General features: G+C 34.6%; 1 protein-coding gene across 1 annotated transcript in view; it reads left to right on the forward strand.

Annotated features, from left to right (window-relative positions):
* The first annotated feature begins 226 nt into the window (after positions 1 to 226).
* Positions 227 to 18,299, forward strand: part of Oatp26F (Organic anion transporting polypeptide 26F) — a 79,050-nt gene continuing 60,977 nt past the window's right edge. The window contains exons 1-2 of the mRNA XM_033483622.2: positions 227 to 1,206; positions 4,218 to 4,269. Coding sequence (XP_033339513.1) covers positions 4,225 to 4,269 — 45 coding nt within the window. The 5' untranslated portion in view covers positions 227 to 1,206; positions 4,218 to 4,224. The remainder of the gene's footprint in view (positions 1,207 to 4,217; positions 4,270 to 18,299) is intronic.

Below are 18,299 nucleotides of genomic sequence, written 5' to 3' on the forward strand. Positions count from 1 at the left end.
CTTCATTAAAAATTGAAATCAGTCACAAGAGAGAAAACATATGTATAATTCAAAGAATTATTTACATTGCTTTAATCACAAATATTAAATACACTTTAAGAAAACACACGCAGATGCATATTCTTAGATGTAGTAACATAGTTAACATAGTTAACACAGGATAAAGATTTGACTTGTGTTCATGAAAATATTAACTTTATTATAAACAATGTATTATTTGTTTCACTATAATATGTATTTTTAATTTAATAAGACATATATTTGTTAAAATATCAAATTTTACTCAAAACAACCATGTCTTGAAAATTAAAAATTTCTTAACTTTTTTTCTTAACTTATTGTTTATATGTAGCCGATATTTTAATAATTAGGATAAAACATCAAAGAAAAGTTGTCCTGGCACATGCTTTTATATCAGCAAAAATAACGAAGATATTTCAATGTGCAGGATAAAATAAACACCCTATATATTTATTCATTCAAAGAGATTTAACGAAATAACAGTCGAATAATAAATCATCGAGACAACTTGCAAATTATGAAAGAAAAGAACTTAAGCATATCGAGATGCGCAGAGAATCGAAAATTTGTCCACGAGTTGATTTTAAAATTGCGAATAAAGACGCTTCTAATGAAATTAGTGAAATTGACCGCAAGATATTAAACTTGTCAAGAAACAATGAAAAAAAGGAGGAATCCAGGAGTGAGGTTGAAGACGCTCCAGCAAGACAAGATGGCGCCGTGCGAAGCGGCGGGAAAACGTAACCGAATTTGAGATATGTGTTTTCTTGGACAGTGTGACAACAAATCGGCAGAACAATTAAGAATTCTCTTAGAAAAACGGGCGTTGAACGTACATTACCGAGACATACCAATTAAGAGACGTCTTGGTGTCGGCCCGGTTAATTAACAGCATCACTGTGGAAAAGAAGAGGAAATGTAACGGACGCGAATTAATTAACGAGGCAATCTGCTGGGGTCGGGCGTGTGCTATAATTAAGCATCCCCGCGGAAATTTCAGTCACATTTGCCTGCCGCCTTAACGAGCACCCTGAAAATTCAAGGAGCAGCAGCTATGAGGCTATGTCGCGCTACAGTGTTCTTCAGCTACGACGCGCGAGCGGATCGAATCTTGCACGATGCCACCTGTGTGGATCACCGTGCTTTGATCGCTCAAGTTTCTTGAAATTTCGGCAACCATCTCTGGTAAGTAGCATATTCATTTTAATCGGGTTTCAATTCAATCATGGAAATTGTTTAGAGTTTGACGAATTTTCTTCGGGAAGGGATCTTCTTGGTCAGGCAGTATGTAATTGGAACTTCTAAAATTTGTTACTTTCATGAAACGTGTGAAGGAGCACACGAAGTAAGTTGGTATTTGATTGTTTCTTGATTTACGATTCGCAATTATGAATTTGTAATTTCGAAACAGTGATTTAATCGTTTTCTCCTCGGATTATTATTTTAACCATTTCAGTGGCGAATAAAATTAAAGTATATAGCAAAAGAAATATCTGCTTTTTATATTATATTCGTATTATACACACACACACACACACACACACACACACGATCATGGTAGTTGAAATAAGCATGATTTCCGGAAATTTTTGTATAATGTAAAACATTGATGAAACTTTTCGTCCTTTCTTATATACACATTCTTAGCTATTTGAAGATACGAACATTTTTTTCGTTAGATTTTATCGACGCTTACCGAAGTAATAAATCTTATATCTTTTAGACTTAAAGCTGGATCAATAAATAAAAATACTAGTTTCGAATATCCTTAACAGAAGGATCGAATCAAAGTCAAAATAAATAATTATGTGTGAAGTTAATTCTTTCCACACAAAGCTAGAATAAATGAATAAATAAATAAATAGTATTTCGAAGTCCCTAACAGTAAAGATCGCAAAAGTAATTCCGATTTCGTTAAAATGATCGGAAACAGAAGCACGATCGGAGATAATTGACGTCGTAAAACAATTATCCGGTTAAAGCAAAGTCAACAAATATCCGTGAACTCAGTTTGGACCATGTGTCACGTTTGCGTAATCGTAAAACAGTCTCGTGGCAAGGATAACGCGCGGTGTGTGAAGATAAATAAAACGTCCTGCCCGCAGAGCTGCTGCAGCCCGAATGGTGTTAACAGTTCGCGATAAAGCACGTATGCGAATTTTCCTATACCAAGGGTTAAAACATTCTTGAACGGCGACTGACAATCGTGAAAAATTTCGTAAAATGATCGATTCGATAATGGCGGAGCTAATGTCGCAGTCAAAACTTTATTTGTGGCACGTTCGAAGTGGCTTTGCCCTCTGCGAGACTCACTGAAATGTCCGTCGATAATTATTTCGAAACGAAGATGAAACAGTATCGAAACATTACCATAATGAACGGCGGTCTGCGGTGATTAAATTGTTACACTGCTATCGTTTCAATTAAGCATCGTCTTTGAAGCGGGACACTTGTTTGCGCGGCGCAAACACTTTCTTGTGTACTGTTTCGTTCTTGTTATTACGTTCTTTTTCTTGTTAGAATTACTTGTGAGGGTTAACATTAGAATAAAATATTGATTGTAAAAATAGCACATTTAGAACTCTACGAACTATATAGATATTCTAGCTTCGCCTAAAAGAGGTAAAAGGTATGCGATGTTCCAAATATGTTTGAGTATCCTGAAATTTCGCGACTCTCTTAGTAGATAAGATATTTTAACTGAGCACAACAGTATTAATACCAAGTTTTCATTGTGTAATGCTTTTATGTGTACGTATTATATGATTGTAAAGTATAAATTTACATTTAAATGTTTGAGAAAACTGAATGCGAGGTTGCAATTTAAATTGCAGTTGCGTTGATTAACTTTCGAGGTAATAACTGGGTACGAATTTCCCGGTAACAATTGAATAACGGAACGATACGGCGTAATTGAAATCGGCTTCTATAAAAAATGTTCGTTCATTTTGCACGATGCAGTATAGCATAGAGTGCATGCCTAGAAAAAGAACCCCCGACCCGGAAACCTGATATTACGATTGCACGTGTACGTCTATGTACGCGGAACATGCAATTAAAGTTGAGAAAAAATTATAGGCTTCGGTCAGAAAACGTAACTCTCGGACGCTCGTTCACCGTCTGATACGCACAATTGCAACCTACATCCATCGTCTTCTCATTGGACATCGCAATGAACATTTGAACATGTCGGCGAAAGTGAAAGTTTCGTTTGCATTATCTTGTTCTGCAGTTTCATTATCGACTAACATACTTGTGTTTTCAATATTGTTACAAACGAGCTGTTATCGCGATAAATTAAATGTTAATTCTAGAGAATGTATTATTTATCAAGCATAATTGGACACAGTAACAGTTTATGCGTATTCATGGTTTTACAAATGGATAATTCAAAAAATTAAGGCGTGTTCTATGAACGATCGTCGAAAATGATAAAATTCAATTAGATTACACGACATGTGATTAAAATTTACGCGTTATGACACTTTCCAAATTTTTTCCCTTTTTTTTTTTATCTAGGTTGTAAAATAAAATTAGAAAAAGACTTTTCAATTTCAAATTTACAATTTACACGATTCGTAGGATTATCAGTAGTATGTACGTCTGTTTCTTTTGTTAGAACAGAAATGTTTGTTTATCACACACAGAGTGTTTTATCGTGTAAAAAATTAAATGAAAATCGTCAGTTTTGAATCTGTTCTTCGAAATGTTCGTTTTTGGAGGACGAAATGCTTCCACTTTCATCCGAAGACGGTTTGCCCGAAGACATTCCACAACGTCGTGCATACTAATTTAATCGGGACATCTATTACCTTGTTAGTATGATTGTTATATCAACTCTATTATGGTTCGTTCGCACTCGACGATAATCTTAGGGCTTGAAGAATCCATTGAATTCACTATGGTGTGGTACAGATGCTGTTGACAATCTTGTGTAGATGATTTGAGAATGAGTCGATAGAAGATGAGAGACATATCAAGTGGGTCGAGTAAATAATAAAAGCTATTTAAGAGATACGGTATAACTCTTTTCTTTCATTTTAGTTTTCTTTCTTCGATTTTTCTCTATTTATACGTGACGTGATGTATTTTATAAATTGAGTGATAATTAAGAAGGTGTATCGATAGCGAACGATTACAAAACATTTCTTATTGAAATTATAGAAATGCAGTTACACGTGCAGTTTATTTTTCAGAAGAACGATGGCTGGCGTTGACAACCCTGCTTACGACACACCCGAACATGCTGTAAGTACTTACATAAACTAATTGTTGTACTATGACTGAATTAATAAATATTAAGTAAATATTTCTATAATAGTGCTTATTGTTAATATTATTATATATTAAAATATTTACTGCTTATACGGCACACAAAATTGTCAATAGTATTAATGTATTATTAATAGCATTGATTGTTATGAATTATCTATGAACTGCATTAATTATGAATATATTTATTAATACATATATTTGAATAAAATTAATTGTTATTAATTGCGAATATTTCTTAATACATATACATTAGTATTAATAATTCTGTGTGGAGCGCATTAATATTATACTGAAAATTCTGAAATATTATATTCGACGTTTATTAGTTTATTTAATACTAGATCCGACGTTAGTGAAAGTTGAAAGTGCAGATATCTTAAATAGATATTATCGAAGCATAAAGACATCTGACAAATGCTTCTGAACCTAACTTGTTCGTTTGCGTAAGAATGTATGTATCATCGATTCCAGTGCTGCCACTGTACAAGTTTAAACCGCTTCAAGAAGTCAAAATCGGGGTAATTGAATTTCAAGCAACCGAGACAATATCGTGGAAGCAATTTAAACGTTCGAATCAGTTGGTCCCCGTTCACTCAACCCCTTGTTCCTTTCGACACAATCTTCGATTGTTTCTTGCAGAACAATGGAGATACTCTGGGCAAACAAAGACTTCATTTCATTTAGTTAAAACACTCGTACAGTCTTACGCTCAATGGTATCTGAAATATGTATATAATCGACACGTAACATAACTATGAATTTAAATAATAACAGTCCTGTATGCAAATATTTTCGAACTTGACAAAACGATCGATTTTCGGTTCGACAGTTATCGATATGGTGAAAACGTACATTTTTATGCTATTTTTTTTTCAAATAATTAATTGAAAATTAATTTATTTGGACCGATTACTTTCAACGAATCTATTTCTACATTCAAAAAATGTTTAAAATCACTAATAATTTTTATGCATTACATCTATCTACACATATGTATATTCTTAAAAATGTACACATCATCTTTTTATTCGACAATTCTAAATAACGAATAAGTTAAATTTATTTGCTATTCGTGTAAATGACGAATAACTTAGATAAAAAATAATTAAACTTATTTCTTATTATTTTATTCGTTTTTTGGAATAATATTTGTCCAACACTGAATACGTGAAAGCAATTTGCACTGTGTGCAATTTCTCTCAGCGCGTTTTTGTCAAATAATTACCAAATGTCTGAAACGTTTACATAATATACAGGGTGATTCACTTAAAATGAACATCTAAGTTATTTCTGATGCTACGACAAGTATGAAAAAATGACAAGTGATATTTAAATAGTTTCGATGGGTGCATCCGCGATGGTAACAAAGAATCATTCTACCAAAGTCATTTGAATGACTTTTCCCAAGGACTTTTTCTCGACTTTTTTTGCACATTAACGTGCATTTCTTATTGTGCGATGTTGTTGTTTGCATCAAGACAAGACTATCGAAATACAATAAAAAAATTGCAGTCCAAGCATTCTTTTATTGTGTACAAAATTGCATCGATCTAAGCGGTCGGCACTTTGAGCACTTGCAATAAAATATGGTAAGTTATACAGTCGAATCTGTTTTAGTGCGACCGTATAAAAAATCGCACAAAATAAATCGCATAATATAACCGCACAATAACAGGTTCGACTGTACCGTTTTTGTATTCTTTAAATTTCAACTCATTTCTTAATTGTCAAAGTCATCCGAAGGTCATGATATTATATATCATTAAATTGGTCTTGATGCAAATAACAATGTCACACTATAAGAAATAAACGTTTATGTGCAAAAAAAGGCGATGACCTAGAATAAATCATTAAAGTGACCTTTTTTGTTACCATTAAAATGAGATTCTTTGTTACCATCGGATGCCCGCTTCGAAACCATTTGAACAACATATCCTACTTTTCACGATAACGTATAAATATATGTATAGTTGTGTAACAGATGAACATGTTCAAGATGAACAGAGTTGGTCGACATCTCGCATACATTCAGGAGACTAACGTAAAATAGAGCTATAGCAGTCTTAAGAATGATGCTTCCTAGACTTTTAGACAAACTTGAACGGAGCCGCATACAGATTGTTGCGAAGTAAGGCTCCGCGGGGGTAGATAAAACACTCTAAGATATTGCTGTTGTTTATTCCTACGGAATAGTATGAAAGAACGCGGGCATCGCTTCGTTGGTAAAACTCCCGGCTTATCAGTTGAGAGATTAAAATGAACCTCGAGCTTAAGAACGAAAAAAGGATAAAGGAAACATGCGACGAGTTCTTCGGAGGCAGGCAGGCACGTAAGCAGTCTTTTAAACTTGCCAACTTCGCACACGTATCATTCCGCGGGCAACCGCTTGAAATTTTCCCCCGAAACTTTCCCGAAATTATGCCCGAGATATTATTCAGCGTTTTATCTTCACCTATCGGCATTGCCGCGCAATTTACGGGGAGCATAATTTTCATTTAAACGCGATTATATCTATCAGGTCGTTGCATAATTTCTGAACACTGTACGAAGATATTTATTTAACATCGAATCTACCGAGCAATAAGTGACCAGTATGCGTTGCTGAATAAAAATTGCAACATTTGATTTATTTGAAGTTTCCTAGAATTGTAGTGTAAATTATAACTGACAATGTGTGTTTCGTTGAAGAAATTAATTCAACTTTTTTTCTATCAAAGTATCTTTATAATTTCAATAAACGTGAAATAAACTATCAGAAACCCGCCAAAGTCATCTGTATTGTTGGTAGACTTACCGAGAATGAACATGAAACCGAAAGTTCACTAAAAATTACTAACGTGTGTTGCTTTATAAGAACTATATAAGATTGAATTTATTTCTACTTTTCTCCATTTTTATCATAACACATGTCTTAGAATGAATAAGTATGTTAAATAATATCATATGAAAATGTCTTTATAATCTAAACAATATTGAAGAAAAAAATCTAAAACCTGTTAACTTCACCGGTTCGGTAGTTTTAGTATTAATGCTATGACTAAACGAATAATAAACAAAGAAATCAACAATGTTCTGCTTGAACGAATTTAACGTCATTTGCGAAGCGTTAACAAAATAATAATAAGAAATACAATAGATATTATGCTTCGCTATATAATCGAGTATAACGTGGAATAAAATCGTGAATTATATTTAGAGCTTTACAACAAATTATGAGAAATAGCCTTATATTTTTAATTAATTAATTCTTTTTCTGTGCCATTTAAACAAAAATGCATGAAAAATTACAGTTTCTAATCCGGAGAATTTACATTTGTTCTTTTAAAATACAAAACAATTTTTCTTGCTTAAATTTATAATATCTACAATTTATTTCAATAATGGATTATTTTATTTCGATACCGTACAATGATTCCCATTTTTAGCTGGAAACTTTTTCGTAGATAGATCTTTGTCTCAAGACAATTTTTAGCCAGCTAAAGGAAAAAAAAGCTACACAAATTCAGGTGACTATTTTGTGTTGGATAAAAGTAGCTTTGGACGAAAGTCATGGTGAAGTCTTGAGCCACGCGCGTTCCGGACGCCGCCATCGTGAATATTTCGAGCAACAAACGAAGATTCGTTTCGTTTAATTATTGTGCATCGCGAATTAAATTTCATCAAGATAAACATTTAGTTCCAGAAAATGACTACATAGTAGTTGTTAATTCGTCTCCAATGTGTCGAAGTTGTTAATATTAATCCATTTGCATAATTTTATTTTATTAACGCCAACATAAGTTTACAACGATTGCACGTTTAAGTATCGCAATTTTTGTAACATCGTCAATGTTCCAATGAATGGATTATATGACATTGTTGAGTATAATTTTGTTATTAAAGATCAAAATTGTGCTATACAATTACTTAGACTTACTTAAACAATTGTATAATGTTCATCATTAGCGTATATATATATATATATATATACGATTGGATTGAAGCAACTGCATCAATCTGAAAAGCATTGTGCAATTGTTTATCGCAAAAGAAAAGAAATGAAACACTTTATTAGCGTGGTAATAGCAAAGTAGCTATCAGCATTGCCTACTTCGGATAATGCTACAAAAAACAATTGATAACTGAATCATTATGTTTCATTCTTCCTGGCAATGAAAATGTGTTAAAGTGATGTATAGATTTTCGTAAGAACAAATTACAACTAAATGCAGATGCAAGCATTTGGATTAATTCATTCCATACAGGGTGGGAGAAAGTTGAGCAAAAATTGTCATAATGTCTATAACATGTGTTTTATGTATTCGCCATTTAGAAACTGTCTTTGAAAAGTAACAATTTAGAAACGAGAAGTACAACCGTATAAAATGCATTGACAACGGTATTGCAGCATCTTCTATATTGCTTCTGGGGACAATATTTCGGTAATAGCTCAATATCCGTGGTTGCAGGGCTGCGGTCAACGCAGACAAATTGAATCCAATTGCAATTTCGAAATGCGGTTTACATACGTGTTGCGTCAACCATCCAAGAACATACTTTATTACAGCAGCGAATTACTTTTCATTGACTCATCCAGAGTTTGGTGTGAATTAATTTTATTTTATACTATATTTTATACTTTCATTTTGTACTAATTAGATTTGATACTATTTTATTTCATGTATATGAATGTGTTCGCTATTAAAATCTATTTCTCTTAGACCTAGTCTATGTAGAATCATAATTGTTCGTGAAAATATCTCAGTCACAATAGAAAATATAGCAAGAAAACTGTCACAACTTAATTTATTATCAAATAAATTAAGAGATTAAGAGATTCACACACATCTCACGCACTATGCATATTGTTGCACACACAGATAACAATCGTCGATCGGCTCTCACTTCTTATTTATTGTTAAAACGTTCGATACGTCGTCTCTCACTTCTCACTCATAAAATTCGATTATTCGATTGTACCGGTTATACCATCATCATAATTAAAATAACACCACAATATGTAGTTTTCATATATTTAAACAAATTCAATATTTTTACGAAGAAGTTCTTATACTATTATCACTAAATTTGGAAAATTCACTACTGTTCTATTTCCAATTAACGAAACAAAATTCTATTTATGAATGAGATATGGTAATTTGACAGGCACGATTCTCAATAAATATTTATCAATTGCTACACAATAAAGTTGTCCCAGTGTCAGTATATTCAAATCGAACAATAATTATATTTTAAACAGAAAATAAGCATTGCTGAATGTGTAAATTACAAATTACATAATTTCTCTTTTTTCTATTTATTTATTCAGTTTCAAAAGTTGGACTTGGTTTACATTAATTACTAACACATTCCTTTTTTTATATAATTGTTCCATTTATCCTATCTATCGTAACTTCTTTTCTATTCTTCCGAATCGCATACAGTCAGTCAAAAAAGTCGACACCTTTTAAAACTCAATAATTTTCTTAAAACTGCACCAACTGACTTGAATATTTTTAAATAATAGAATATATTAGTCTACTAGACTTCAGCATGCATATAAGTTATCGAGATCTACGAAAGACATTTTCAAAATTTTCGTTATAGGCTCAGTTTAAAAAGTGAGAATAACAAGTAATAACAAAATTAAGAGAAAACATTTTAGTCATTGTTTAATATACTAGTCCTTCTATCTCTCATCTAAAAAAAAATTCAAATCATTTAATGCAGTTTTAAAAAAGTTATTGTGTTTCAAAAAATATTCGGATACTTTTTTGACTGACTGTATATTATCAATATTAGTGTTGGTAATGAAGAATCAAGCTTGCTCTTTTACTTTCCCAACAACATTAAATTATATAAAATCGTCAGTTTTATTCGAAGCTTTACAGTGAACACGATTTTCCGCTTTCGAAGTCGAAATTGACAGATCTTTCGTGTTCGAAGTCAAAGTCGACAGATTTTTCGTAATCATCGAGCACTTTCTGGTCAAAACGAATAGACCGGAGAAAATCCAGGCATTTCGCGCGAGCAAAAGTCGATGATTAGACTGTCAGCGTCGGAGACCGTTGAATGGCGACGTTCCGAGTAAAACAAGATCATTCACCGGAGGGATATTCGGCCCGATGACTGGCGACACCCGAAAAATACCTCGAACGAAATTCCACAGCGACGGGACGCGACGCTCGCGCGTCCGCGGAATATGGGACGGGGAGATTTCGAGTGATCCACATATTTTTGTCGACGGACCATTTTTTTTCTCCCCTTTCTCCGGGCCATTGTTATCGCGGGCTTCGGCGGTATCAGCGGCGAACACGAGCCAGACGGTTTCGCAGAGAACCGTTCGTTCCCCGTGAATGGTGGTGGCCGTGCGCGGTTAATGCCTGCGGGCCACGATTGTGTCGCAATTACGAGGAGTAGCGGTTGCGCCATCATGAAGATGTCGAAGAGAAAAATAATGGTTGGAAAGGAAAAGGGGCCGGGCGGACGGAGGATTGCATTGTCGAAATTAATGGGCCGCGACCGGAAGTCTGCGGGAACCGCCGAAATTGTTTCAACCGTGGAAATTTGATTTTTCTCGAACAATAATTACTAGCGAAATTATTGGAGAATTTTATTAACGTTGTTCCGCGTCATCTTATCGTATCGTCGTCGCGTATCAATGTGGACGGACGAGTGTTGCATAGTTTCGTATACGTGCATTGCCCCTTACGAAAGTATTCGAAACGAAATGACTGTTTTTTCTAATTGTACCAATGGATTTGAATCTTGATCACATGTTAGAGGATAGAGAATGATATCTGAAAGACATATGATTAGCGTCATGGAACAAATTATTTCGTTCTTTACAACCGTCATCCGGCCGATGTTGTCCGAAAAATATAGATAAGTATGAGAATGTATCGATGACTGGGGAAATTTGTCAGTCAATTATTCAAAGAGTCACGAAAATGATTTTCTTCACGTATTATAAATATTGAGTTGTTTGAAAAATGTTCGCGATAAGCGCTTGTTAGGCAACACGAGCATGTACAAACGATACGGACCTAACGACCTCAAATTATTTGAAGATATGCAGAGCGAGTTAGATAAGTTTCACACCCGAAATAACTTTTAAATTATGCATCTAATTAAAAAGTGTTCGATGCAAAAAAAAAAGGGGGAGAAGGGGGGGGGGGGGCAGATGATTTTGTATTCACCTTTTTTGTACATAGTGTAGTTTCCGAAATTTCAAGGTTAACTTCCTTTTTTTTTTTTTAAATGAAGAGGTATATTTTTCTCATTTGTATAACGAAAGAATATTAAATATTAAGTATAGATGTATCAATTCCCATGCCCTCGGAAATAGAAAAAGAATAGTTTTATGTACAAATTGATACCTCTCCTTGAATCTTACATGTTGATAGATAGACATAATAAGAAAATATAGATCATCGATTTATATATAAAACTTTTCTTTTTCTGTACGTTTTTAATGTGGGGACATGGAAATTGGTAATAGACAATAGGTAATAGGTAGTAACCTATTACTATTTGTTAACCTATTACTAATAGGTAGTAACTTCCGGCGCTCGCCAGCAAATAAATATGTTTTCGCAACTGCTTGAGCCTTACCGGTGTCTTCCCTTTCTTTTCCTTCACTTTCCCGACATTTACAGCGCCGCCAAAAGGTAGAAAAGTATAAACTTATGATAAGTCTAAACGTAATGGTTAATGAGATTTTAAGATAAGTCGATCGGGGGGGATGTGTAAGCCACGTGGCATCGTCAGAGAAGTTGATCACTGGCTAAAATCTTGTTCAACGCTATCTTTAAGATGAACAAAATACTTTTCTACTTAAAATTGAAAAAAAATATGAAAAAAAATATACCTGTCCGCTCGTCGACACCGTCGACCAAGAGGTACATGGAGAACAAGATTTATTATTTCAATAAAAGTCGATAAAATGTAAGGAGAAAAATATTGATGTATCTCGAAATGTCTCAAAGAATGTGTTTAAAAAGTGACGAAAAGTATCATTAATGTTTTACATTTTAAACAATTGCCAAAAATCATCCTTATTTTAACGGTTTACTCGATGTTCTTCCTTTAACCCTCGAACGGCCGACCTTTCTGATAAAATACAACTAGCTTTTTATTTATCAATTTTTTCAACATATTTTTTATGATGTTCCTGCTGGATACATTAGTTTTTCTATAAGTTTTGTCGAAAAATGTGAAAATTTAAATCAATTGTCAGAAACTTGACATTCGGATATCAATATTTTTAGTCTGGGTCCGAATGGATCCTAAGTCCGCCGTTCGAGCGTTAATAATATAAAAGTAGAAAAGACAATATTTATCACAACAATTGCTTTCGTAATCCTCTTATACTTCGTAAATTCTAAGAAAGTTTCACATACTTAGTAAACTATAATCAAAATTCATTTTCTAAGTATGAAAAAGCTATCCTGAATTAATCGTTGGCAGAATGAACTTCCGCAAGAACCTGATACGATTCGATAATTAGGTACAACCAAGTGAAGAATCCAATAGTGCAATTGCTTAGAAAAAAAAAAGATCGATAGAAATCTGTGCATCATTGCATCAGCAGCGTTGACAATACATACCTCGCAGATACCACCGAAACACATTGAACGGTTAAATCGATAACGCGTGTCTCTACGGAGAAAGAGTTCCGTCGCCGAAGGAAGAAACATGTCCGAATGCCCCTTTCGGAACCACTTTAACGGCGACTTGCTCATTCAAAGGAGAAAAAGCTCTCCAGCTTTGATAACAAGAATCCTTTTCATTCAGCCCGATCCAGTCTTACGCGGACGACCTCTCGACAATAAACTCCCATCGCGTAGCAGCGAAAACACTAGCAAGCCGGCATCCCCCATCAATACGACCCTTAATTCTCAATGAACCAGGCCTCCATTCTCCCTCGCCGTGAATCGGACCGGGATTCCCATGTCCGCGAACGCGCATGCACCGAAAAACAGACACTCTTTGAATTCCGTCGCGAACGAATTCCGCTCTCGAATTCCTCTCCTTCACAAAGGCCGGGAGAAAAAGAGAGCGAGCGAGAGAGGAGAACCAACGGGGAGAAAAACAAAACCGACAATAAAACACAAAAGGGCCGAGAGAAAAAGAGGAACCCGGTGGCGCTCATTAATCACGATCGACCGCAAAATTCCAATCAATCGGCGCTGCTGGTTTCGGTGCGCGTTTTCTCCTCGATTTTTTTTCCGCGATCGGAGTTTTCTTTTGAAAGGAGCAACGACAAGTAGCGAGAGCCCTGGCTATTGTTCGTAGCGAGAAAAAAAGGGCGCACGAGAGAGAGAGAGAGAGAGAGAGAGAGAGAGAGAGAGAGAGAGAGAGAGAGAGAGAGAGAGAGAGAGGACGAGGGACAGCAAAAGGGCGAACGTTGGAGGAGAGGGACTCGTTGCGGCATTTGTTAGTCGTGCTCGCCGATGAAACGACAGAGAGAGGATTGTCGAAATGCAAGCAGGGACCAACGGCGAGCTGAGGTGGGTGGGTGCTCGTGGACGAGCAATTCATGAGAAACGACCGGCTAAATAATTGGCAGCCGGTTTTGCGAGAAACGGCCGTTTCCCGGCCGGGCGTCGTTTAATCTGGATTAACAAGCTGTTTGACGTTGCCGCTTTATGCCGCCCACAAATCGAGTTACTTCTGAATGGAGTCGTTAGGAATTCGACCGTCTATGTACTCGGCAGTCATCGGCTCCTGGATAACTCGAACCCTGCCCGACTCAGGGGATGGTATGGCGAAACTTTGACTCGCGAGAATACACACGCGTCTGACGCAAATTTCACGCAGATTTCACAGCAGATTTGATGGGAACTTGTCCTTTGGGTCTGCTTTTGTTTGTCGATACTCATACAATAAGTTGGAAGAAATAAGGTAGTCATTAAATTAAGGAAGTAATTTTATTTCACTCCAAACTTTTACATTAAAGTGTTTAGTGTTTTTACATGTATTCAGATTGAACTGCAACTTATATCGGAAAGTAAGTCAATGCTGTCTCTAAACAGTTTAATTTTAGCGAAATAGACGATCACTTGGTTGCTATGTAACGAGACATTTTTTTGTTAAAAAAAGGATTAGTAGCTACTAAAGCATTAGCAGTGTGACTGACATTCGTTTCAGCAGCATCTTTGGCGAATTACTATTTATTTTCAATTATCCGTGTATATTTCAATAACGGCAAGTAAGTTAACGATATTATACATTGTATTTTTGTATGTATAATAATACTTGATCGAATCCTTTTCTAAACCATGAGGCCTTTCCTACGAGTATAATTATAAACTAAAATAATTATAAACTGAAATGTGCCAAAAAGTGAAAGAAAAAACAAAAATATTTTTATAAACGCGTTGAAATCGGAATGGGAAAATATAAGCATAGATGTGATTAAAAAATTAATTTGCAGTATTCCAAATCAGCCATTATAAAAGCGAAAGGATACCACACTCGTTATTAGTTTAACTAAAATATATAATATTTATTACGAATTTCGAAGCGTTAACTTATTTTCCGATGCTATGACAGCGTACGAAGTATGCATTTTTCATTTATTTTTGTTTAATTATGAAGATATAAGTGAATAAAAAAATGCATATCTGAAATATTTAGCATCATTATTGAACATATAATAATTACTATTCTACCTGCATATGCTGATCATTAACTTACTTTCCAAGACGACTGTACTTGCCACAAGAATTGTGTGAAGTCACAAATAACAATGTCAAATATTTCGATGATCGAGTTCTTATAGTTATTGCCCAATAATATCTTGATTTTACCTAAAAGTTTGTACGGAATTATTATTAGACATAATACATCGATAGAATTCAGTTCTTATAATCTAAAATGTATTTCTTTTGTTCATCGATGTTTCTGTTGGAAGCGAAGAAAACAGTAATTTTAGTTGGAGAGCACGATGTAGTGTCCAGTTAAATATGTGATACTTATTTCTCGTTGGTGAGTCATCGCTGTCTTTCCGCCATAAATTATGCTACTTTTACTGTTCGAAAGACTCTGCGTTGAATACAATACATAACATATAGCTTAAGTATAAATATTATCAAAACAATTGTTACAATGTCAATTTGATGAAACATCAAAGTACACATCTCATAAGTATTTATTTATTTATTTATTTACAGTTTATTTTAATGTGGTCGAATTAATTATGGAATCGTCATTGATCACATCGTTTCATACATAGCATTGTTTTAATGATTATGAAAAATATAAAATAATATTTTCGATGAAAATACAAGCTTACAATAACGTTTAAATGGCTTTTTCGTCAAGCTTATTAAAAAAAAAAAATTATGAAATAATTAACTTATTAAAAGAAAACAACACATCATGACGAAGGCAGCTGCGATATAAATTACAATAACGTTAAAATATTGAATTGTAATAAATATTAAAAAAAAATCGTACATATTACTTGTACACCATATAATTGCATAAAATTCAAAATTAACACTTCGATCGATCATTTCGTGGGAAATGTTTCACAGACGCATTTGTATCGTAGATCCTGTTTCCGCGTGAGAATCCACCAATAGGCCGTTCGCCATTATAGTGCCATTGCGCGAATCACAAAGCCAACTAATTGAAACCGTAATTAGCGATTGGGTAAATAAGTTGGCCAGTAGCGTTGCACGTCGCGCGGCCGTGTTGAACCGTTGTTTTTGTTGGCTCTCTGTTCCGATAGAAGCGATTTTCGAGCAAATTTTGGCGGCCGGGTAATGAGTGTTTCAAGAGTGACGATACGCGAGTCGAATTCGATTTTCTCTGACAGCAAAGAGAAGGTACTCCGTTTTTCACTGTAATTAATTCCAACCGAAATGTGCAGTTTCGATTCCGTAAAATTGAAAATTTGATTTCTCTACAATAACGAGCAAAAATACAAACAATGAGACTGCATTATAGTTGTATATCAATTGGTTACGTACGAGTATGAAGCATATATTTTATTCGAAAAAGAGTATAAAAACTAAAACGTACTCTTGTGCATCCATCAATTATAATGTTCTCTTTTTAAAATATACTGGGTGAACAAAATAATTCGAGACTTTTAAATTTTTCACTTGATTTTCGTGATATAAAAACATGTTAAAGGGAAATATAAACAGAAAATTGTTCCCAAGGTTATACTGCGATTTCGATTCCATAGAAGTTCTTTTTTTAAATGGGAGCAGGTGTATCTTTATTATTATGATTTTCAGGTGACCAAAAATTTAGACACCGACGATCTTATTCGCGAAAAATATGACCTTCCCGTGTTTAAATATTGTTAAAAATTTTCTGTCTGGCATAAGGTTCGTCGTTTTAAACCAAACAATACCTCACTTTCGCGTGCACGTGTGCTTACACGTTCCCATTCGAGACGACAATTGTCGCTTTTTCTCAGCCGGAATAGATCAGGGACCGGTGTAAATGGCAGCAGAACAGCGGCATGTAAAGGATATCTCCGGCGTGGCGGCGGTCGCGACGATCGTCGAGTGCAGAGTGACTCTAGCCGAGCGATATTCTTGCACGCAGTAGTAATGGAATACATTTTTGCACTTCTTTCGCTCCACCGTTCTTGTTTCTGTTCCCCGTCGCCCGTTTCTCCTCTCTGCCGCCCCCTGTCACCCTGCCACGCACTGCCTCGCTAGGTTCGAAATGAAAACGAGTCTCAAAAGACCTTTGTACGTGGCTCCGTCACGTTCGATATTCGTGCATTCTTTTATGCCGTCACGTTTCTGTGTCCTGCAAGGATTTCTCGGCGAAGAAACACCGGCCTCGGTTTTTCAGAGCGCCGTCCGACAACGTCACGTTCACCCTTGAAATTTCTTTTCCTTCCATTTCCTCTTTTCTCACGTCCTCGTTCCATACCCCTCGTGAACCACTGACACCGGTAATATCGGAACGAATTGTTGGCCAACCGTCCGTTTCGATTATGGTTGTCCTACAACCACTTCGAACCCCGTGAGCCCCGGTTCTCTTGATTTATCACGATCCTGCAAGACGAAGCTTACTACCTGGCTTAAATTCGTCCAGGAAGGGGAATTAATTTGCTGTTTCTTATAAAATATATATATATATTTTTTATTTTATATATTTATAGATAGATAGATAAATAGGTATATTACTTTCGAAATAGTAGGTATAGTAATTTCTCCCTAATTCGCGATCGGATTGCGCACAAAAATGGTCAATTTGGGAAGAGGAGATACGATTATTTTAATTATGTAGACAACGTTTTATACTAAATCTTTAAAAACTACCAAACTTTATTGTATATTTACTTAAATATATAGCGTAGAAATCGAAGTTGTACTAGTGTTTTTTAAACACCGTTTTTTAAATAGCTTGAATTTTTTTAGAGATGTTACTACTATTTATTGCTAGCTTAAAATAATGCATTAATAGGTTTAGTCGTGAGAACGAACAACTTGCATTTATGAATTCTTGTGCGAGCAACTTGATCATTTATTGCTATACATATATATTCGAACAGCTTTCAAATAAAAATTATGGACACTGAAACTTGAATATTTTTGTTCATATTTCTTATTTATAGAACGATTAAACTTATAAAATCCAAGTCGAAAGAAGTACTCTGTAATTTAATAGATTATCGTAAATTATTTTATTGTTTACTTACGATCTGTAGATCAGTTATTTCTAACGACAAATTATTTAATCTAATGATTAAACTTTTTATTTCTCTAATTTCCTTCTCGTATACCATACAGTTGATGTAACATACTCACTTTTAATTTGGGATTTTCTTTATTTATTTATACAAATTATTAAAAAATACATCAAACCGTCCTACACTTTGTTCGGTATTGTACATACGTATTAAACTCAAAAAAAAAATTGTCTTTCCTTTAAATATTGATTGCATTGTAAGCAATACAATAATATGACAAATAGTTGTACATACAAAACTTTTATCTAAAAGTTTCTTTAAATATTGACTCTATCGAAAACAGTACAATAATATG

This window comes from Megalopta genalis, chromosome 2 (assembly GCF_051020955.1).
Source record: "Megalopta genalis isolate 19385.01 chromosome 2, iyMegGena1_principal, whole genome shotgun sequence".
Taxonomy (NCBI): Eukaryota; Metazoa; Arthropoda; class Insecta; order Hymenoptera; family Halictidae; genus Megalopta; species Megalopta genalis.